The 17,124-nt window shown below is 62.7% G+C and overlaps 1 protein-coding gene across 4 annotated transcripts in view; it reads left to right on the top strand.

Moving 5' to 3' along the window:
• Positions 1-13,294, top strand: part of ST3GAL1 (ST3 beta-galactoside alpha-2,3-sialyltransferase 1) — a 56,000-nt gene extending 42,706 nt beyond the window's left edge. For 2 of the 4 annotated variants that reach the window (XM_079796547.1, XM_079796548.1), the window contains exons 4-8: positions 987-1,901; positions 3,410-3,606; positions 4,516-4,695; positions 6,327-6,372; positions 8,165-9,754. In XM_079796547.1, the coding sequence (XP_079652673.1) occupies positions 1,590-1,901; positions 3,410-3,606; positions 4,516-4,695; positions 6,327-6,372; positions 8,165-9,016 (1,587 nt within the window). In that variant the 5' untranslated portion in view covers positions 987-1,589 and the 3' untranslated portion in view covers positions 9,017-9,754. The other 2 variants (XM_079796549.1, XM_079796550.1) reach the window with 2 other exon arrangements.
• The last annotated feature ends 3,830 nt before the right edge of the window (positions 13,295-17,124 follow it).

Genomic DNA, 17,124 nt, shown 5'->3' on the forward strand with positions numbered 1-17,124 from the left:
CCGCCTGCCTTCCCCGATGCCACGGGTGTGCCGGGGGTCAGGCTCAGTCAGAGCGTGAGGCTGAGTTTCTGGCCTCTTGGAGCGCCCGCCGGGGAGGAGGAGGAGGAAGGCAGATGCGGAAACAAAGCAGGCCGAAGGGAGCCAGGACTCTGCGGCCGCCAGGAGTGGGCAGGCCTCCCCTGGGAGTCAGCGCCAGCTCAGGCCTGAAGAAGGAGCGAGGCCCGAGCAGGGTGGGGTGGCTGTTCTGGACAGCGGGGACAGCGTGGGCAGGAGCCCAGGGGTAGGAGCAAGTGTGCTCTGAGGCGCAGTTGTGTTGCTTCAAGTTGCAAGTAATCTGCTTTACACAATAAAGGGGATTTATGGTCTCATGTGCCTGAAAGGTCAGAGCGTGGGGGGGCTGCAGGTGCGGCCCCGTCAGGGGTTGAATGCCTCCTGCTGGTCCTGCCCGGCCGTCCCCCCTGCGAGGAGCCCGCACCATGACCAGCACGACCCTGACTGCCTCGTCCCAGCCTCACACAGACCAGAGCAAAAGCCAGTGCCTTCCCTTCCTGCAGAAGTCGGGGGCTTCCCTCTGATGGGATGGAATTAGGGCGCTTTCTCATCCCTGGACCAGCGCCTATGCTGGCCAGGGGAAAGCAGAGCGAGCCGGTCTTGGAAGGTTAATCTGGCTCAAGTGGACAAGCTGCTGGGTTTTTGTGTGTGTGTTTAATGTGTCTTTATTGACTTCAGAGAGGAAGGGAGAGGGAGAGAGGAATAGAAGCATCAACGACGAGAGAGAATCATGGATCGGCTGCCTCCTGCACGCCCCCCCTCCACCCCCCCACTGCGGACCGAGCCCACAACTCGGGCATGTGCCCTTGACTGGAATCGAACCTGGGACCCTTCAGTCCCCAGGCGGATGCTCTGTCCACTGAGCCACACCAGCCAGGGTGTCATCACAAGGTAATAGAATTCCATCCCGTTTTGCTTCCTCTTTCTCTGTGCAGATGACAGACAGCCCTCGGTGCCTTCGGCAAGCCCACGGCCTGCGGCCACGTCTCTGGTGGCCGTGTGGTCAGACTGAGCTCTGACGGCGTCAGCACACACAGCCTTCCCGGACGGAGGACGGCGGCACAGCGGCTCCTGGTCCCCCACCGTGACCCTGCCTCCCAGGCCCTCCCCCGGCGGGACCCGGCACTTCACAGAGTCGTTGCCCCTCCGCCCATTTGGATGGGAAAGGCGATCGCGGGTCTTACGTCGGATGATCGCTTTGCGGAGAGACAGTACCGGCTGTCCGAGGGTTGCTGATGCGGCAGGCTCCTTTATGTTCTGCAAGAGACAGGTTTGCTGCAAGAAGAGGCATCCCGCCGCCTGAATGACCCCCGTGGCCTTCGAGTGTCACAGGGTGATTTCCGGTGCCCGAGGGTGACCGTCGCCAGGCGGAAGCCAAGTTGACCATAGCGAGCCTTGAGGGCCCCCCGCGCCCCTTGGACACCCACGCCTCACCTTGCGCGTGAACCTCCCTCTCCGGGACTTTCCTTCCAAGTCCCTCCCGAGTGGGGCGTGATTTCCTGCAGCTCGTCGCCGGGAGCCCCGTGGGGAAAGCCGCCATGGTGACCCTGCGGAGAAGGACCCTCAAAGTGCTCACCCTCCTCGTCCTCTTCGTCTTCCTCACCTCCTTCCTCCTGAGCTACTCGCACACCGCGGCGACCTCCGCCTGGCTGCCCAAGCAGCTGGCCCTGGAGCTGTCCGACAGCTTCCGGCGGCTGCTGGCCTTCTCCCGCCGGCCCTGCGCCTGCGCCCGCTGCGTCGGCCAGCGGAGGGTCTCGTCCTGGTTCGACGACAGGTTCAACTGGTCCATGCAGCCGCTGCTGACCGCGAAGAACGCGTTCTTGGACGAAGACACCTATACGTGGTGGCTGGTGAGTGCGCCGGCCGAGGCGGGGGATGAGGGAGGGGGCCCCCGGCACCTGAGTACACACCTGGGGCCCTGCCAGGTGCTTTGCAGGAATTGCAATGTTGGCCATACATTCATTCATTCATTCATTCGTTCATTCATGCAAAAACGACTGTCCAAGCCGGTTTGGCTCAGTGGCTAGAGCGTCGGCATGTGGACTGAAGGGTCCCGGGTTTGATTCCGGTCAAGGGCACGTAGCTGGGTTGCAGGCTCGATCCCCGGTCCTGTTAGAGAGGCTTTTAATCAATGTGTCTCTCTCACATTGATGTTTCTCTTCGTCTCTCCCCCTTCTTTCCACTCTCTCTAAAAAGCAATGGAAAAGTCCTCAGGTGAGGATTAAAACACACACACACACACACACACACACACACACACAACCTCCTTATTGAGGATGTGCTATATATACATGAGAACAGAGAGTTCCGTGTGGACACTGTGGTCCTGAACACTTGGAAGTGTTGGGGCGCACAGGGGCCCCTCCCGGTGGGGATCTCCGAGGGAGTTCCTGCAGGGGAGCGTGGCTGCGGCCACTCCCCCAGGGGTTTTCAGGGAGTGAGCCCCACGCGGGCAGCGGCAGCCCCGTGGCCTGGGAGCCTGTGAGACGGGCAGGATGTGGGCCCAGCCCTGCCCGGCCGAGCCAGGATGAGCACGGTCGCCAGGTCTCGGGTGGTTGCGATGAGGATCTTGGAGCTGCCCCAGGCGGTCTGAGCAGAAGCAGGTGCTTGATCCCGGATGATGGTTTCCCTCTGATGGTGATGAACTAATACTCCTCTGGACCATTCATCCGTGCACATCTCAGGGGCATTACCTACATCACCGTGTCACGTGACCATCACCCCTTCTGCACCCAGCACTTTCCCAGCATCCCCCCGACACTCTGTACCTAACCCCCTTCCCCGGCCCCAGCCCCCTAGACCCTGGCAACCCCCGTTCCCCTCTCTGCCCATGAATCTGACTCCTTGGAGCCTCACGTGGTGGGAGGGACCCGCGGTGTTTGTCCTCTGTCTTGGCATCTTTTCAGAGTCCATTCATGCTGTAGCGTGTGTCCGAATGTCCTTCTTCTATGGCTGAGTGATAGTCCATTGTATGCCTGCTCTGCGTTTTATTTCATTTTATTTTTAAAGTATATTCTTATTGATTTCAGGGAGGAAGGGAGAGGGAGTGAGAGAGAGAAACATCAATGATGAGAGAGAATCATTGATGGGCTGCCTCCTGCACGCCCCGCACTGGGGATCCAGCCTGCAACCCGGGCAGGGAGTCGAACCATGACCTCCTGGTTCATAGGTTGACACTCAGCCACTGAGCCACAATGGCCTGGCTGCGTGCTCCACCTTTTCAAATCTATTCATCTGTCACTGGACATGGGGCAGAGCCCCGGCCCCCCTCTGACCCCCTCCCTGCACCCACCCCCCGCCACGTCCCGGCCAGAGGCAGTGCAGCCAGGCCCACCTGTCTCCTGTCCTTGGGCCACAGACGCTGCAGCGGGAGAAGCAGCCCCACGACCTGAATGACACCCTCAAGGAGCTGTTCCGCGTGGTGCCCCACAACGTGGACCCGCTGCTGGAGAAGAAGGCGGGGGGCTGCCGGCGCTGTGCCGTCGTGGGCAACTCGGGCAACCTGCGGGAGTCCTGGTACGGGCCTCACATCGACAGCCATGACTTCGTGCTGAGGTGAGCGGCCGGACCCTCGCCCCAGGCGCACCTGGGCACCCCCAGACCCCGGCGCGGAAGGAGGCACCTGGGCTCCGGGCCCGGAGGTCAAGGTCCCAGCCCCGGTGTGCCCAGACCTACCTGGGGACCTCAGGCTCCTCGCGGCACCCTCCGGGCCTCGGTGTCCCCATCTGCCCTGCGGGGTGGAGACAGACGCAGGTGCCTCTCTGGATGCAGTGTGCGGGAGCTTGGCGCCGAGAGCCCTGGCGAGACGGCAAGGTTCACCTACAGACCCTCGTCTGGTCTGTGAAATCCATCCCGTTTGGCAGCCTGCATGCTGTTCATGTAAAATCTGTTTTCCTGTCACCACGTGGCCAGATGTTCCAGGAAGGTGCCCCACGCACGCCTCTCTGGGTTTCTTGTAACCGCCGTTCCCTCAGCCCAGAGCGAGAAACAGCAGCAGCGAGGGGGTGGGGGGAGGGGCTGGTGATCCCAGGTGCCTTCTAGAATCTTCCGTCCCTGTGATCTCTAGCTTTATGTCTTTAGACCAGTGGTTCTCAACCTTTCTAATGCCGCGACCCTTTAATACAGGTCCTCATGTTGTGGTGACCCTCAACCATAAAATTATTTTCGTTGCTACTTCATAACTGTAATTTTGCTACTGTTATGAATCGTCATGTCAATATCTGTGTTTTCCGATGGTCTTAGGCTCTACGCCTCAGACCCACAGGTTGAGAACCCCCAGCAGGGTCGCCTAAGCGCACTTGAGCTCCTAAAAGGAAAAACCCACAGATCCCCGAGCCGCGTGTTCGCTGTCCCCATTTCACAGATGAGGAGGCCGCGGAGTTGAGCGCTGGCCCCAGGTCCCAGCGGCCCCCGGGATGTGGGACCGTGTGAGCCACGCGTGTGCGTCTCTCCCTTCTCCTCCAGGATGAACAAGGCCCCCACCGCGGGGTTCGAGGCCGACGTGGGGAGCAAGACCACCCACCACTTCGTGTACCCCGAGAGCTTCCGCGAGCTGGCGGAGAACGTCAGCATGGTGCTGGTCCCCTTCAAGACCCTGGACCTGGAGTGGGTGGTCAGCGCCACCACCACGGGCACCATCTCCCAGTAGGTTCCCCCGGGGCGTCGGGTGGAGGGGCCCATGGCCTGGCCCCTCGCTGCTCCTCTTCACCCTGTGGGTGCCTCCTGGCCGCCCACCGTGCTGTTCCCTGCACCACAGCCTAGCTCCTGCTGTTCCCTGCAGTGCGCCCCTCCACACGCTTCCTCCTGGGATGCACCCGCCGCCCAGCCCACAGGCCACCTCTGACTCTCCGCTCTCCCCGTCCCGCACTTCCCATCGCTCTAACGCCCCCCGGACTTGCACCTGTTCCTCCTCTTGACCCCCAAGTGGACCACGCGCTGTGCTTCCCCGAAACCCGGCAGCTCCTGGGGATGGGGCCGCTGGGAAGGGCTCAGCGCACCTTAGCGCCGACCCCTCGCCTCTGCGTGCTCCGCGTGCAGCCATCTGCCTCCAAACTGAAAACGGCGCTGGGCGGGGTGGGGCGCAGGTGGGAGGATGGGGTGCCGAGCATGGCAGCTGGGGCGTGAGTGTCCTTCGTGTGCGCACACCTTCCCGACACCACACGCACGGGGCATGTGGCGTCTGACCCAATCGTCACAGTTGTCGTGTTCAGGCCTCCCTTCTGCCAGGGAGGGCGTGAGGCTTGGCGGGCAGCGTGCTCGAGGCGGACTCTGCCCGGAGCCAGGCTCGCGCCTGGTCCCCTTCCTAAGTCCCTGCTGTTCCCGAAGGGGAGTGGTTTCCATGTCCAGGGGCCAAGCCCGTGTGAGGCCCAGTGTGGACCGTGCAGGATGCGGAGGGTGGGGGGGTGCTGTGCTCCCAGGAGAAGGGAGGGAGGGAGTGCGGTGAGGGTGGGGGGTGCTGTGCTCCCAGGAGAAGGGAGGGAGGGAGTGCGGTGAGGGTGGGGGGTGCTGTGCTCCCAGGAGAAGGGAGGGAGGGAGGGCGGGAGGGAGGCAGGCGCTGGGCAGGGCAATGCCACCTGGTCCCTGGGTTCCGGAGCCTAAGCTGCGCCCGAGTCAGATCCAGAGTGAAGCCAGGGGCCTTCATCTTGGAGTCTCCTGACGCTCCGGATGAAAAGCAGGCAGTGTGGGCCTCACCAGCCAGCACCCCTACCGTGGGGGTAGGTGCTCTGGCCTCCTTGGCTCCCAAGGCTGTGTGTGTGTGTGTGTGGTGGCGGGGGGCGGAGGGGGACCCTGGGGGGCCCTTGGAGCAAGTCCCCTTAACCTTTCTGGGAGAAGGCCCATAACCCAGCAGAAAGTCCTCAAATGAGCCAAGATCGCCCTCTGGCGTCTGTAATGGGCCACTGCAGGGCTGTGGCAGGGGCCTTGGCTGGTGGGGGCGGGGAGCAGGATGTGTTGTGGTGGCGGGGGAGGGGGGGCCTGTGGCTGGGGGGGAGTGGGGCTGTGCTGGGGGGGCTGTGGCAGGGGGGCTGTGGTGGGGTAGGGGAAGGAGAAGTGGGGCTGTGCTGGGGGAGCTGTGGCTGGCAGGGAGCAGGGCTGTGGCTGGGGGGAGTGAGGCTGTGGGGGGCCTGTGGCTGTGTGTGGGGGGCTGTGGCGGGGCGGGGTGCCCCTGTGAAAGTGTCTGCCTCCTCAGCCTGGCCCTGCTTCCCTCTCAGTCACCCCTCCCCAGCTGCCCGCAGCAGCCGGCCCCCCCACACTGACCCTCTGCTCTCTCCCCCCAGCACCTACATCCCTGTCCCCTCGAAGATCAAAGTGCGGAAGGATCAGGTGAGTGGCGCTCATGCTCACTGTGATGCTCTGCCCGGTGGGACGTGGTGGGGAGGGCACCCTCCCCGCTGCCGGCATCTGGCCTCAGGGAGCCCTGGGCGCTGGGCCGGTGGAGTCCCTGCTGGAGGGACCGACCCTGGGACCCTGGACCGGCAGCATCGCCTGGGAGACTCACAGATGCAACCCCCCAACCCCCACCAGACCTACCTGGGGTTATAGAAGGCCTCCAGGGGTGCCAAAGGGGCTGCAGTTTGAGAACTACTGTGTGAGCTTCTCCAAGCCAGACCTCACCTGTGTCTCCATCGTTTCTTGGTGTGGGGGCCGGCCAAAACCTGGGCAGAGGGCAGAAGGATGAAGGCAGGGCAGTGGCCACCACACTGACCCAGCCGGCCACGCCTGGGGCGGCACTGTGGCTTGAAGGGTGTCTCTGGAGTGAGTGGGTTCCCTCTGGCAGGTGGGGTCCCTCGGCCTGGCCTGCGGGGGGTCGGGCCAAAACCGGCTCTCCGATATCCCCCAAGGGGTCCTGGATTGTGAGAGGGCGGTTCTTGGGTGACGCACCCCAGAATCGGGCTCCCTCTTCTCTGGTTCTGGGGTGCATCACCCGAGAACGGCTGCTGCCAAATCACTGCAGCTCGGCAGCTCCTGCGTTGAGCGTCTGCCCTCTGATGGTCAGTGGGCATCATAGCTACTGGTCGGACGGTCGGACGGTCTCTTAGCCTTTTATATATATAGATATTTTTATAGATTTCAGAGAGTTAGGGAGAGGGAGAGAGAGGGATAGAAATATCAGTGATGAGAGAGAATCACTGGTCGGCTGCCTCCTGCACACCCCACACTGGGGATCGAGCCCAGAGCCCAGGCATGTGCCCTGACTGGGAATTGAACCCTGACCTCCTGGTTCATAGGTCGATGCTCAACCACTGAGCCACGCCGGCCAGGCCTGCATGCTCTTATTTAAATGGGGAGATTGGTGTCAGAGAGGTCAGGCAACTTGCCCGGGGACCCACAGCTGGTTTGGGGTCACGCAGAACTGGGGTCCTCCCCGGCCTGCAGCACCCGCCTGCGTGGGGCGGTACTGCTGCGGGGGAGAAGCACTTGTGAATCCCATGGCAGGGAGGGCCTCCCAGGGAGGCAGTGGCAAACCACTAGGCTGCGAGCTGAAGGGGTCACCGCGGCGAGCATAGGCCCCCCTCCAGACCTCTCGGGGCGGGGGAGGTGTCGCATTAGGCTTCCTGCACACGCCTGCCCTCTGCTGCCGGGCAAGTCCCCTCAAAGCGGCTGTGAGTAGCGGCACCAAGGCCTTGCCTGATGCCGGAACGCCCCCGCTCGGCCACCGCTGGCTGTGTGGCCTTGAGCACGTTGCTAAGCTCTCTGAGCCTCGGCTTCCTCCTCTGCAGCAGGAGAAGGGGGAGAGCTAGCACATTGGGTGCTTTTAGGGACTGGGGACCATTTGGGCCCAGACCAGGTGGATGGTGGCTCCGTGCATGAGTTTTCCTGCAGCCGCACCGTCTCGCTCAGCCCCGGCCTCGTGTGACTGAGACGTCACCTGCTCAGCGAGCCTTCTCCCCCGCCCCAGGGCTTCCCTGCCTCCCTGTCCCCGAGTTCTTTCCCAGCATCTTCTGGCACTTCACCAGCGAGGCTCCTGTCTGTCTTTTCCCGCTAGCATGCAGCCCCCTGAGTGCTGGGGCCTTGTTCCCATCATGTCTGTCCCTGTGGCCACAAACGCGTGGCACCGAGAGGGGGTGTGTCCTTCCCCAGCCGTCTCTCTGAGGGCCGTGTGCTCCCCCCGCAGATCCTGATCTACCACCCGGCCTTCATCAAGTACGTCTTCGACAGCTGGCTGCAGGGCCACGGGCGCTACCCGTCCACCGGCATCCTCTCGGTCATCTTCTCCCTGCACGTCTGTGATGAGGTATGCCCCCCGCCGGCCCAGCCAGGCACCAGGGTCCCTCATTCACTGTTCCCGAGAGGCCGTGCCAGCGTCTGTGGTCAGGCTGACCTTGATCCCGACCCCAGCCCCTGTGAGAGCATCTGTGGTCCGGCTGACCTTGATCCTGACCCCAGCCCCTGTGAGAGCATCTGTGGTCCGGCTGACCTTGATCCTGACCCCAGCCCCTGTGAGAACATCTGTGATCAGGCTGACCTTGATCGTGACCCCAGCCCTTGTGAGAGCATCTGTGTTGGGGCTGACCTTGATCCCAACCCCAGCCCTTGTGATAGCATCTGTGGTGGTGCTGACCTTGATCCTGACCCCAGCCCCCGGGGCCTGGCAGGCCTCTCTCGGGGGGTGCTTAAGGAGGAGCGGTGGTTTCCAAAAACCTTCCCAGGAGCACGTTCTGGCTCATTCTGTGTGAGCTCCCTAGGCTCCCAGGACCAATGGGTGGAAGCGCCGATTTGGGGGCGAAACAAAGGAGCCGTGGGCATAGGAGACCTGGGTCAGGCTGCTGCTCCCACCTCAGAGCTAGAGCCCGGCTCTCAGGCCACCCCGCCCACTCCCGCCAGAATCTCTGAGAGTGGGAACCAGGCACCCAGGGCTTCCACTGTCCCCCAGGATGGACTGCCAGGGAGCTTGGGAAGTGTGTTCCCCCTCCTGGGCCTCCTTCGACAGCCACCAGGTGGCGCCGGGTTTCCACCGGTGATCTAGGCCAGGGGTGGGGAGTGTCCGGCCCAGGGGCTGCATGAGGCCCAAGAAATCATGAGGTCTGGCCCTGCCAAGGCGTTAGCGGCGAGTTACTGAAATGTCTGACCAAGCAGAGCGGGCTAATGTTTAAGTGGATGATTCTGTGTGGCCCACGAATGACGTTATAAACATCCAAAGGGCCTGGGCAGGAAAAAGGTTCCCACCCTGGTCCGTCCAGGCTGGTCCCTGCCTCCCGGGCAGAGGAGCAGGAGGGGCCACAGGAGAAGGACTCGGTAAACACCGGCCACGGTAAGGAAGGCCCCGCCCGCTGGCCAGGGAGGGCGCCTGGCAGATGGAGATCCGCCTGAGGGGAGAAAGGACCCCGGCCTCCCCACGGATGTCACTCTTGGCCCCGGTTTCCAGATGAGGAGAGTGAGGCTCAGAGAAGGATGCGGCATTTGCAGGTCCTCCAGGGGGTGGCAGGGCTGGGTGCTCCTCTTCCCCGGCTCCCCAGTCCTTGGAGAAGAGGTGGTACTGCCCCAGAGGCGAGACCCCGCTCCCTCAGGACCACCCAGGTGCAGCCGCCTCCCCCGGAGCCTTCGGACACAAACTTGACTTTTACTCAACACCACGCCCCCGGGAGTCCCGGGAACCTAGAGAGGGATTTCTGCGCTCCGGGGAAAGGGCGTGTGCAGATGCGGGGTGCCTGCCGGCTTCCTGTCCCACCGGCTCTACCCGCCGCCCAGCCCTGACCTCTGCTTGGCCCCCGCAGGTGGACCTGTACGGCTTCGGGGCGGACAGCAGAGGAAACTGGCACCATTATTGGGAAAACAACCCGTCGGCGGGGGCTTTCCGCAAGACCGGGGTGCATGACGGAGACTTTGAGTCCAACGTGACCACCACCTTGGCGTCCATCCACAAAATCCGGATTTTCAAGGGGAGATGACGCCGCGAAGGGTCGCGGACGGCCACATCCGCGCAGCCTCTCACGGCAGCCCTGCTCCTCGCCGGGGCTGTTCCTTCCGTTCCGGGGGCTCCCAGGGCCAGCCTCGCGCACCCCAACATTTGACAGCATCTACTCAGCAATGTCACCGGGCTGCAGAGCACGTCTGAGCGACCCTCACGGCTCTCCCACGCCGGGAAAAGGTGGAGACGCGGGGGAAGTCTGTTCTCCGAATACGGCTGCGGAAGACGGGGGTGTGGGGGTTGGAGGGGCAGATACTGAAGACCCCCCCCCCCTGTTTTAAAAGAAAGGACATTTCCCAGGGAGGACGGGCAGAGACTCCGTTGCTGGGGGGCCCAGGGCTGACGCCCGCACTCTGATTCTCGCTGGATGTTTCCGAGTGGGGGCGGCTCCGGACAGCCACGCGCTGGGGGCCGGGCGACCCCTTCCTCGCACGTGGCAGCCCCCACTCCCCTCTGTTCCCCGAACTCGTTCTGGTGGCAGGAGGGGCTCCCCCGAAGGTCTTCACGCTCAGGCAGGCGTTTCTGAGTCCAGCAGAGATGTCTTCTCCTTCTCCCCAAGACGGTTCTTGTGAGGACCATCTCGGTGGTGAACGTGATGGCCCAGGGCAGGTCTGGCCACTCCATGTGCCTTCGTACCGTCCCGGGAGAGACGCATGCGCCGGCTGACAGGCCAGCACCCAGCCCGGGAAAGGAGACCCTCAGCGCCCCTCGCTCTCAGCGGGGGGCTCCTCCGGGTTCCCGAGGTGGGGCAGAGCTCAGGTGCCCCCCCTCCCTCCTGGAGGCGCCCGCCCTGGCACGTCACTCTGACGTTCACAGACTGTCAGACTCCATGCCCGTACCCGGCCACGCCCCCGGAGCGGGTCCCTCCAGCCAGCGTCTTCCCCCAGGCCCCGCTCCGGCCCAGGCCCCGCTGGCCACCTGCGTGGGGTCCCGGGCGGGGCGGGGGATCCTGGGAGCGTGGCCATCAGAGCGGGGGCAGTCATACCTCATTCCGCACTCTGTCCTCCTCGTCGCCCTTCCTGATTATTTATTGATTCGTTGTTGTTGCATCCAGCCGACCTCGTGTGCACTTTCTGGCTCTTGCTGGGCTGGGTTCTAACTCCCTTTCTCCCGCTCTGCCCGGCAGCTGCGGAGTGGGCTGCTTCCGGCAAGCTCTGTGGGTGTTCGGGGTGTGGTGGGCAAATCCTGGGGTGTCAGGTCGGTGGGTGTGCAGGATGTCCTGTACCTCCTCCTCTCCCAGCCCAGCTTCCTTGCCAATGTGGGTTCAGCCTCCGGCTGGGCCCCTCTCAAACCCAGGGGCACCTCCCCGGGGCCGGGCGAGACACGGGGTCCAGGCCTGGGAGGACCGCGGCGTTGGCTCCATTACTGACATGTCATCGGGAAAACTGTCCCGTAGACAGCATTTCCCCAACGGCCCCGCTGCTCCCGATGGCATGAGAGGGACGCCAGGGGACCTGCTCTCCCGGCCTCGGTTTCTCCCTCTGCACGTGGGGAGGGAGGAATTGTGGGCGTTCAGGGGCCACAGGTGGTGTCAGGCACCTCATAAGAAAGAGTCCCCCGAAGCCTCACGCCACGGTTTCTCCTGAGTCTGTACATGCGAGCTCTTTCCCGGGGAGGTTCCGTTGCGGTCCTTACAGCCTCAAAAATGCAGGATCCAGGATCCACACACCTGTTCCAGCTTTAACACCCGCCCGAACGTCAGACTCTCCCCGTGGTGAAGGCTCGGAGTCTCTGTGAGGCCGAACCCTCGATGGGAGATGGGAGGACCTCAGCCAGCATCTGGCGGCCGGCCGATCAGTCCCAGGGACAGGCCTTCAGGAAGATGGTCACTGGACGGAGCAGTGGACGGCGCCCGCGCTCTCGCCTCTCCTGCGAGCTCAGGATGTCCGGGCGTCACAGAACAGCAACCTGCTGCGTTGGGCGTGGCTGAGTCAGAGCAGGTCCTGAAAAGGAGGCCCTGTCCCCAGCTGAGCCGCAGGGACACCTCGTCCCCTGCCTGGGGCCCCCGTGCCGGTCTCCAAGGAGCCCCCTGCCTGCGGGGTGGGCCAGGCCAGGGACCCCCTGCCTGGGTCGGCTGCCCGGCCCCCATCCCGTCTCCCTCCTTCCCACGAGGCTGTGCCAGCTGGGAGGTTCCTTCCAGCCCTAGGAAGCTGGCTCTCCCATTGTACAGGTGAGAAAAGCAAGGCCCAGAGAAGGGATGTGACTTGCAAAAGCCACTAATGGTGACAGACCGCACAGCTCAGACATTCTGCGCAGAAATAGGGCAGGATCGGCTCCTTGTTTAGAGCCCCCAGAGCTGGGCTCCCCGGCGGGTCCACCGGCATCTCCGAGCAGTGCCCTGGCGTGGCTGCTGGCCGCTCCGCTATGGCCCGCGGCTGCCCTCCTGGCAAGCTGTGGTCCCCGCCTCCTCAGTGCCATCCCTCCAGCGGGGGGCGACTTTGTCCGCCCCCGCAGACATCTCTGCATCCTCTTGCCTTAGAAAGAGGACTGAACCACCTAAACCCCGGTCGCTGTGGCCGGGATTGAACGCACCGATGGGTCTAAGCCAGTGGGACCCCCACGGTGGGTTGAGTGGCTGAGAACTGGACCAGTGTTAATCATAAGGCATGTGGGGGTGCTGTGGGCAGGAGAACGAGAAGCAGCCACCAGGGGCAGTTCTGGGGTGTCCACCGTACACAGGGTTGGGCTCCCTCGGGCCCTGGGTCCCACCCAGCTCAGGGCTGGCCCACCTGCAGGCAGAGAGCAGCTTGGAGAGGAGGAGCCCTGGCCCCGGCCGGGAAGAGGGTCCCTGCCCACAGCAAACTGCTGAGCCTGAAGCCGGAGAGGCGGCGGCAGGTGAGGGGCAGAGAGAGCTCAGCGACACCCCAGCCTCAGGGCCCCCAGGCCCCTGCCCCGGAGCCGCCAGCAGCCAGACTGACACCTGCAGGGGCACCTCCCTGGGCCCCAGCGCTCGCACCTGCTGGGGAGACAGGCAGGCGGCGCCCGCTCTAACCCGGGCCTGGTCAGGAACCCCGCCCGCGGGCAGACCTGATGCCCATCGTGCCGCTACGTCACGCCAAAGCCAAAGTTTCCCCGGCACTTTTTTCCCTCTCTTTTTTTTTTTTGGCAATCTTGTTTGGTTGGTTGTTGGTGTTTTAAAATTTGCGTTTTCTCCCCCTACCTTCCCCCCCTCGCCCTCCACCCCCCCCCCCCCCCCAACACTCAGCCTTGTTTTCGCGTTTCACAGCCGAGCGTTGACCCGAGTCGCGGTCCTCAGCCTCGGCTGTGTCTTATTTATTGTTGAGCATTTGCAGTGACCTGAATCGAAGTGAATTAAAGAAGAGCTATTTTATCGTTCGGGGTGTGTTGTTTTTCTGGGGGGGCCGAGCCCTCACGCTGCCCTTCACGGTTTCCACTCGGGAGGTGTTTCAGTCCTGAAACGGTGAAGGGCCGGGGATTCCCCCGGCCTCTCTGAGCCTCAGCGGTCTCATCTGGGAAATGGGGCCACAGCGCCAGCTGTCCAAGGGGGGAGGGCAGGAAGAGAAGCACGTCCGGAGGCCCCGGCAGACTCACGCCAGCGCTCTGAGCGTTCGCCGAGGAGGCCTGGCGGGGTCGAAGGTGACGTGGAGAGGGGCCCCTTCTGTGGAGCGGGCGCCTTCGCTCAGCCACCCCCAGTGCAGGGAGGGGAGCAGCAGGCGGGGAGGAGGTGAAGAGCCTAGAAGGGGACAGGCCGAAGTGGGGGAGCACGAGGCGATGGAAGCTGGTGGGGACGGAGCGGGGACAGGCGGGAGCTGGTTGCTGGGGGACAGAGCGGAGCTGGAGACGAGTCCTGTGGATGTCAGGACAGAGGACACTCACAGAAGCCGCTCAGAGCTGGGAAGCTGTGGGCACAGGTGTCTGAATGAGTGGCCTTCAGGATGGGGTTGTTCCAGGTGATGGAGAGAAGGCGGAGGGAGGAAGCAGGGAGGGCAGGTGCTGTGTGTGAGCGCCACGTGTCACTGAAGTCCCAGGATAAGGGCACAAGTTGGTTGCAAACACCCTGGCTCAACGAGAGGGAGAGGGAGGTCGGCTGCAAGGTGCTGGGGACCTTGGAGAGAAGCCGAAGTTCCATAGGCAGATGGCAGGGGCGGCCAGGACCATGGTGGGGAGGAGCGTGAAGTACAGGAACATCAGTGGGCGCCCAGAGAGACGCGGCCCTCACGCAGACATCCCGGCTGGGGGCTGGACAAGAGCGCCACGGGTGTCCCTGCCCCAGGTGCCGCTCGGCAGCCCAGGCGGGGAGTCTGCTATTTGCAGGGCCAGCAGCCCCTGTGATGCCACCACCTGGCACAGGTCCTGGCACCCAGACGACCTTAAGCAAAGGGTCGTGATTGCGATCGGTCCATTGGGAACATCCTTGCTGGAGCCTTCTGGAAGGAGGGCTCGTGTAGAACGCTTAGCTGCGGATGTTGAACACCCCGAAGGCACCTTCAGATCCATGGGTGTCCAGGTTCAACGTCCCGGGGCCCCACGGATTCTGAGACCTCCTGCCCCTCGTGTTTTGTGGCGGTGGGACTGGGAGGTATCGTAGATTTGTGGATTGCCGGAAGATTCCCGCCCTTTCTGAGTCCCCCCAGGAGAGGGCGCGGCTGGAACCCAGGCACCCCGGGGATCCAGCCGGGATCCAGACCGGGCCTTCCCCGTGAAGGGAGTGATGGTCCCTGCTTTGCTGCCTCGTGGGACTGTGTGGAAACGAACATACTTGATGTCCACATACATTTCATTAGACACATACACTGAGTAATTATATTTATCCTGTATAATAAAGGGCTAATATGCAAGTTGTCCCCTCGACCAGGAGTTCGACCAGCAGGCAGAACGGCCAACCGCCCGTGTCCCCTCCCCCGGGCCAGGCTGGCCGGACCATACACACACACACTGAGTGGCCAGACTATTATGCGTTCAGAGATCATCATAATCCGGCCACTCAGTGTATGTGCCCAGGGCCGCTGGGGCCGAGGGTGCGCAGAGCCAAGGCCTCTGCTGTCAGGTGGCCACCGGCTGATTGAGGGGCAGGTGCCAGCGGCAACTCCGTGCAAGGTGGAGATGGTCTGTAATGACCGCGACTTCCCTGGCACGCCACCCATTGGACTAAGCGTTTCGCCTCCCTTACGCTCACTGAGTCCTGCAGCAATTCTGGAGAGAGGAGAACTCGATGAAGAAATTGCGCCTCAGGGGGTGAACTAACTCAGGGGAGCAAGGGGTGCAGCCAGGGCCTCCAAAGCAAGCTGCTGAGTCCAGGAGCGCCGGGGCAGGGTTAACGACCTCCGTTCCCCTCAAGAGCCGGGGACCCTGGGTTCCCCCGCGGCATTGCTCCCAACCCAAGCCCTTTGGCGATGCGTTCCCACGGGCTGTTGGGCTGTTCCTCATGGCAGAGCCCAGAGCTGCCAAAACCTTCCTGCTGACCTTGGCCAAGAGCACAGTCCATGCCTCCTACCGATGGTGGCCACCAGGGGGCGCAGCGCACCCACCCTCGGCCAGTTAGTTTCCACCTGGGGTTTATGGGGACCCAGCAAGTATTTGAAAGCCACGTGAGAAAGACACCCCCATGCAGAGGCCAGAACTGAACTAGGCTTGGCATTCGGTGTTACGGAGTCCAGCACCCTCCAGATAAGGCGATAGCTGCCCCTGGGCCCAGGAAACTGGGAAAAGGCGAGTGTCTGACCCAAGTGGGCAAAGGCGGGAACCCCGAGCCAGTGGACTGGCTGGCTGAGGTCTCCAGGGGCCGTGTGCCGCGTAGCAGGGCCGGCCCGTCAGATCATGGAATGCCCCTGACTTCCCACTCCCACCGCAAACACATCCTGCGGAGGCCCTGGAGCCAGACCCCAAGGGCCCACAGAGCACGATTCCATGAGAACCCCCGTGCCTGGAAAACCCACAGGCACAGAAGGCAGCTGGCTGCAGGAGCAACGGGCACAGGTCGCAGTCACATGTTTCAGAACCAGGGGGCGGGGTGGTTGCACCGCATGGTGGAAAGTTGACATACCACGGAGCGGCACCCTGGAACACGGTCCATGACGTGTTGTGTGGATTTTACCTAAATCTAAAAATGGTTTTTTTAAAATATATATTTTTATTGATCTCAGAGAGGAAGGGAGAGGGAGAGAGAGATAGAAACATCAATGATGCGCCCTAACCGGTTTGGTTCAGTGGATAGAGCGTCGGCCTTCGAACTGAAGGGTCCCAGGTTTGATTCCGGTCAAGGGCATGTACCTTGGTTGCGGGCACATCCCCAATAGGGGGTGTGCAGGAGGCAGCTGATCGATGTTTCTCTCTCACCGATGTTTCTAACTCTCTATCCCACTCCCTTCCTCTCTGTGAAGAATCAATAAAATATATTTTTTAAAAAAAAGAAAAGAAAAGAAACATCAATGATGAGAGAGAATCATGCATCCACTGCCTCCTGAAGGCCCCACACTGGGCAGGTGCCTCGACCGGGAACCGAACCCGTTCACAGGTCGACGCTCAACCTCTAAGCCACGCGGCCGGGCTACAAATGTTTTAAAATAAATAAAACAGTCATAAATGCAAGATGTTTCTCGTAAATGTGCTCATTTGATGGAGTGAGCCTGTGGGGCGGGCTGACTGTGCGCTGTGGGTGTGGGGTGGAGCGTCCCGGGGTCCTGGGAGCAGGAGGGAGAGAGGCCCGCTTCCTCCATGGCTGGGCTGGGGAGGGACGAGAGGCCGTCTGGGCCTGGCCTCTGGGTCCCACAGGCCGGGACCCCCCTGCAGCCTGGATGGTGGGTTAGCTGGCCCCCAGCAGCCAGGCCTTGGGGCAGAAAGGGAGGGAAAGAGAGAGGCGGGCGAGGGAGGATCAGGGCCAGGAACAATGAGAGAGCAGCGCTGAGCCCTCCCTTTGTCCGCTGGCCTGCAGGGGTTTCATTTGAGTTTTCTAAAGAAATCGGAGCCCATAGAATTGTTCCAGAAATAGAGCCCAGATTGCAGCACGTCCTGGAAACCGGACTTCCTGTTCCAGGATGGCGCTTCCCTCCAGCGGCTGACCTTTCCGGTAAAGGTGGGACATTCAGGCGCGGCCCCTCGTCATTGTCTGGGGGGCAGCGGGAGCCCGCAGCCTGACGCACGGAGGCGGAGAGGCGGAGCCTTGGAGAGAGCAGAGCCCTGGGTGATGCGGAGGTCCAATTCTTCCC

The sequence above is a fragment of the Cnephaeus nilssonii genome, assembly GCF_951640355.1.
Source record: "Cnephaeus nilssonii genome assembly, chromosome: 18".
Taxonomy (NCBI): domain Eukaryota; kingdom Metazoa; phylum Chordata; class Mammalia; order Chiroptera; family Vespertilionidae; genus Cnephaeus; species Cnephaeus nilssonii.